Genomic DNA, 4,973 nt, shown 5'->3' with positions numbered 1-4,973 from the left:
GCAGTTGTGCATATTCTGTGTTCTGACATTCGGTCTCCCCCCGGATCTGGCAGATCTGCTCCTCTAGGCTGCTGATCTGTGTCTGAATTTGTGACAGCTGAGCCACGTAGCCAGCTTCTGTGTCAGCCAGGGTCCCTTCCAGGGAGCTTTGCTACAAATGTACATGCAAATTGAGAAAAAGACATTGTCAGAATAAAACTGCTCAGAATACGATTACTGAAACATTCATTTCTGTGACAAGGGTGTTTTGTCTTCAAATGAACCACTTAATAGAGATTAACCTTTGATAATTAGCAACCAATAATAGTAATAATAACTAATATTAATTCATCAAAAAGTGCTATTGTAACTAACATAGCATTTCCTATGCACCTCTAGGCACTGTTCAAAGTGTTTTATGAATATTAAGTCATTTAATTCTCATAACAGCCTTATGAGATAGGTACTATTATTCCCATTTTACAGGTGCCAACATTTTGCCAACGTGCTTCAAAACAGTTTCTGCAAAGCAATGTTTTTAAAGCTTCAGTAGTAGATTAAATGAGTGCTCCTTTCCCACCTACCATGGCCAGGGCAGACTGCAGTTCAATCTGGAGGGACTGGAAGGCTCGCTTCAGTTCCATCATCTCGCTCTTTGCTGAGTTAGTTGCTCCAGCATCCATGGAAATCTGTCTCTGCAGGGATGCACTCTACAAGAATGAAATCCACGAAGGACAATGAAACCAAAGAAGCTTCCATTACTTGGACTGGCTTTTTGTGATCTTGAGCTTTGCTACCTGCTTGTTGAACTGCTCCTCGGCCTCCCGGCGATTTTGCTCAGCCAGTGCCTCATACTGCTGCCTCATGCTGTTCAGCAGCTTGGTTAGATCGATCCCTGGGGCTGCATTCATTTCTACAGTCACGTCCCCACTGGACTGTCCCTGCAGAGCGCTCATTTCCTGGTGGAGAGGAAACACAGAAGTTGCAGAACATTCTTTGAGGTCGGGAACTTGTTGCATAGTGATGGGAAGCCTGTTGGTGGGTTCATGGCTCTTACCTCCTCATGGTTCTTCTTGAGATAAGCCAGTTCCTCAGTTAGGCTTTCAAACTGTATTTTAAGGTCTGATGTGGTCATATTCAGATCATCGAGCACTTTTTGGAGGCCATTTATATCAGCTTCAACTGAGTGGTGTAGACAGAGCTCACTTTCGTATCTTAAGAGACGTTTGGAAAATAATTTATGACTTAGATTAATTACTTTGAGAAGCTTTATTTTAAAAGGGATTTGCACACTGCCATCCAGCTCAAGTTGAAATATTTAAACAAAGACTATCAAATCATTTCAAAAGACTTTAATTTTGGAATCACTTATAATTAAATATACATTAAAATTGTTTGACTTATTCTCCCAGGGTAGATATTTTATATTAATATATTACCTTTGTCTGATATTTGTATCTAATTGCTTGGATTAATTCCTTTATATGCATTTTATGTAAAAAGTGAAAAAAAATGTCCTTTCTATTCTCCCAGGGTAGATATTTTATATTAATATATTACCTTTGTCTGATATTTGTATCTAATGGCTTGGATTAATTCCTTTATATGCATTTTATGTAAAAAGTGAAAAAAAAAGGTCCTTTTACCTTTGTCTGATATTTGTATCTAATTGCTTGGATTAATTCCTTTATATGCATTTTATGTAAAAAGTGAAAAAAAATGTCCTTTCTTGTGTCATGAGAATGTGTGATATTTTGAAGCAAACTCACTTCATTTTGAAGTCATCCACTGCAAGTCTAGCATTGTCAATTGGGGAAGTCATGCTGGCATTATTAATAGTGGCTGCAATGATCTAGGACATATACAGATGCAAAAAATTAATGCCCATTTTAATAAACAACATATTACTGATTTCCATTTAATTGTCAATAAATAGTTGCAGAAAATTTTTTTAGGAACTAATGTCAATGTGTAAATTGAATTCTAAATAAATCTAGCGACATTCTAGAAAGTTTTTATAATCAAAAATATGTCTAAAAATTTTTGCATGAAATAATTGAGCAAATAATAATAGAACAATTTCACATTATCCTACAATCTAATAAAGAGACAGAAAAGTGGTATCATCACTGATTTTCTCACCTGGTCCCTGAGATCGTCAATTGTTGCATAGTACTTGCTGTAAAGTCTTCCAGATTCATCATCTTTAGACCCAGGCCCAAATTCGTCATACCACTCCTTGATTTTGTTCTCCAGATCAGCGTTGGCCTCCTCTAGAGCTCTGACCTTGTCTAGGTAACTGGCCAGGCGGTCATTGAGATTCTGCATGGTTTGCTTTTCACTTCCAGAGAAAAGCCCCCCATTGCCCACATCACCAGCAACACCACCCCCATAACTGTAGAAGCTTCCACTAGTACCCCCGCCAAATCCAGAGCCCCCACCAAAGCCAGAACACCCGCCAAAGCCAGCCCCAGAGCCTGAAGCTCCTCCAAAACCATCCCCTACTGAGCAGCTACCAAAGCTCCCTCCAAAGCTGCCTCCAAAGCCACCGCTAGATCCCCCGCTCAGGCCGCAGCTGCTGGCTCCTCCATGGAAACCCTGGGCAGAGCCACCCCCCAGACCACATCTGCTCCCACTGCTGAAGCTGCTTCCACCTGCAGACACTCTGACCGAGCTGCTGCCTCCAGCCCTGGAGGAGGAGACGCGAGGTGAGCAAGACATGACGTTCCTGTAGATGTTTAGCTTGTCCAGGTCTGAGAGATGGAAGTTAAAAAGTGCACTGGTTTGTAAGTCCTTTGGTCTTTATATACATGGTTTTTAGGGAGTTCCCCTCATTTGGCTTTGTCATTATTTCACATCTCTAATCCATTCAGGGTTAATTTATTTTGAATTAACCTCACTCTATTGGACCAATTAATATTGGAAAAATTGGATACGGGTGGAGTAAAATTAGAGTTGTTATTATTTCATTAGAATTCATTAGTGCTCCTCAATCTATTATTTCCCGCCAATCATTTTTTCTTCTTCATAGAAATCTGTAGTTGGCAAATGACACACTTCTCTAGGTCCATTAAACTCACACATTTTTCCTAAGCCATTCTGGAGAGGATTATTAAACCAGATTTTAGTGTTAGTCACAATTCAAATATGAGTTTTACTCGGGAGTGCTTTGCCAGGAAATATTTCTTTCTTTTTTAAATCTAGTAATAATGATGAGTAGCTTCATATTCCCTTTAACATTTTTTGGGAATAAATCGAGCATCGTAACTATTCTTGCAGAGAGAAAGCCTGACTTTGCTAATTTATGTGGAATAGCTTTGAAAGCGAGTATTGTTGATAAGGTGGAGTTATTAGTCAGTAAATTCTCTTTGAATTATTCCATGCAAGATTTTTGAGCAATAATAATGCTTCTTTTCAGCCTCCTGATTCAAAAGCAAAATATTTTTTCCTCCCTATTAGTTATGTGGAATAGCTTTGAAAGCGAGTATTGTTGATAAGGTGGAGTTATTAGTCAGTAAATTGTCTTTGAATTATTCCATGCAAGATTTTTGAGCAATAATAATGCTTCTTTTCAGCCTCCTGATTCAAAAGCAAAATGTTTTTTCCTCCCTATTACATTTGGTCTACCTCTAAGTTTTTTAAAAACATTATCAAATCTTATTTTTGTAACCAGTTTTCATTAAAAACAATTCAAAGATAATAGCCCACTTTCCTCATTAACTATGGAGGTCTACAATATTTTATTTTACTCTGAAAAGGTAAATCTATGAAATGTTGGTTCTTTTATTTTGCAGATTTACTTTGAAAAGATATTCTGTAAGTCTGCACTTTTCCCATAGCTCTTCTTACATGCTCTACCATGATGAAGACGTTATGATGCCAGTGATCTTACAAAGGAGATACCTAAATATCCCTGTGATAACAAATTTGTGGAGTTTTATGAAAGTCCTGGAAGTTTTTATAAAGAGCTTTAAAAAAAAGTTTTCTTATGTTCTTCCATTTGGCATTTATTTTCACCTTCCTTATGCACTCCCGGCATGCATCTCTTCCTTTAAGATGGGGCTTTCAGTCTGCTGGTATGATCAGACCAATCATAGTTTATTATATTAAGAACTAAAATAGAGCTTAGACTAAAATATGGTGGGACCCAAGAAGATGATAGGAGGGGTGTCAAGGATGATGTCCTAGGCTTTGTGAAGTGGAATGAAGTACAGGAGTTTACTAGCAGGTAAGTAGAGGGCAAAGAGATTTCTAAATCTAAGGGTCAGTGTGAGCAAAGCAGAATGTCTGGGAATGGCCTGGTGCTTTTCAGGGAGGAGACCAGCTTGTGAAGGTCCACCAGGAGTCAAGTCATCAGGGGCCTTTACACAGTGCAGAGAGATTTAAATTTTATTTTAGAGGTAATGGGGAACTAACAGAGAACATTGTGGAGGGGAGAGAGGTGAGCAGATCTGCAAGGTAGAGTCACCTACAGTACCTTATGAAGGACGGACTGAAGGCAAGAGACAGGGTCAGGGGGCTCTAGGAGGCTGTTGCCTGACCTCAGTCTAAGTCAGAGTTGCTTTAGGACATGAGCTGAGAAAATGACAGTGGGACTGGAGAGAAGGGGAGAAACTGAGAGACACAGAGGAGATTGGAGGTCTACTAACTTGAATAGCAGCATAGATAATGGTCTTATTTACTAAAAGAGAATAGGAGAGGGTGAGGAATACAGATGGTGAGGTGTTTTTAAAAGTGATATTATAATCTCCTCACAAAAATCATATAGTTTATCCCAGAAAATTTAGAAAATGCTGTAAAGCCCAATAATCACCTAAATACTACCACGCACCACCTATATTTTATGCAGTAGCTTTGTTCTTTGTGTACACATATGCTTTAAATATTTTGCAATATGGGATCATATTGTGCTACATTTTTTATTATTTGGTTTCAGTTATTAAAATATCCTGAACATTTTCCTAAGTCAGTAATTATTCTTTTTTTTTTTTTTT

The 4,973-nt window shown here is 38.3% G+C and overlaps 1 protein-coding gene across 1 annotated transcript; it reads right to left on the bottom strand.

Annotated features, from left to right (window-relative positions):
- Positions 1–4: 4 nt before the first annotated feature.
- LOC103584175 (keratin, type I cytoskeletal 24-like) lies at positions 5–2,700 on the bottom strand (the record flags this gene model as incomplete). The annotated part of the gene is made up of 6 exons (XM_008565278.1): positions 2,122–2,700; positions 1,749–1,831; positions 1,037–1,193; positions 777–938; positions 564–689; positions 5–151 (listed from the first exon to the last, which is right to left on the bottom strand). Coding segments are annotated over exons 1-6 (1,254 nt in total), but the record flags the coding sequence as incomplete, so codon positions are not given.
- Positions 2,701–4,973: the final 2,273 nt, after the last annotated feature.

The sequence above is a fragment of the Galeopterus variegatus genome, unplaced genomic scaffold (assembly GCF_000696425.1).
Source record: "Galeopterus variegatus unplaced genomic scaffold, G_variegatus-3.0.2 Scaffold46107, whole genome shotgun sequence".
Classification (NCBI taxonomy): domain Eukaryota; kingdom Metazoa; phylum Chordata; class Mammalia; order Dermoptera; family Cynocephalidae; genus Galeopterus; species Galeopterus variegatus.
Note: the sequence above shows the minus strand (reverse complement) of the source record. Positions and strands in the feature narration are given on the sequence as shown.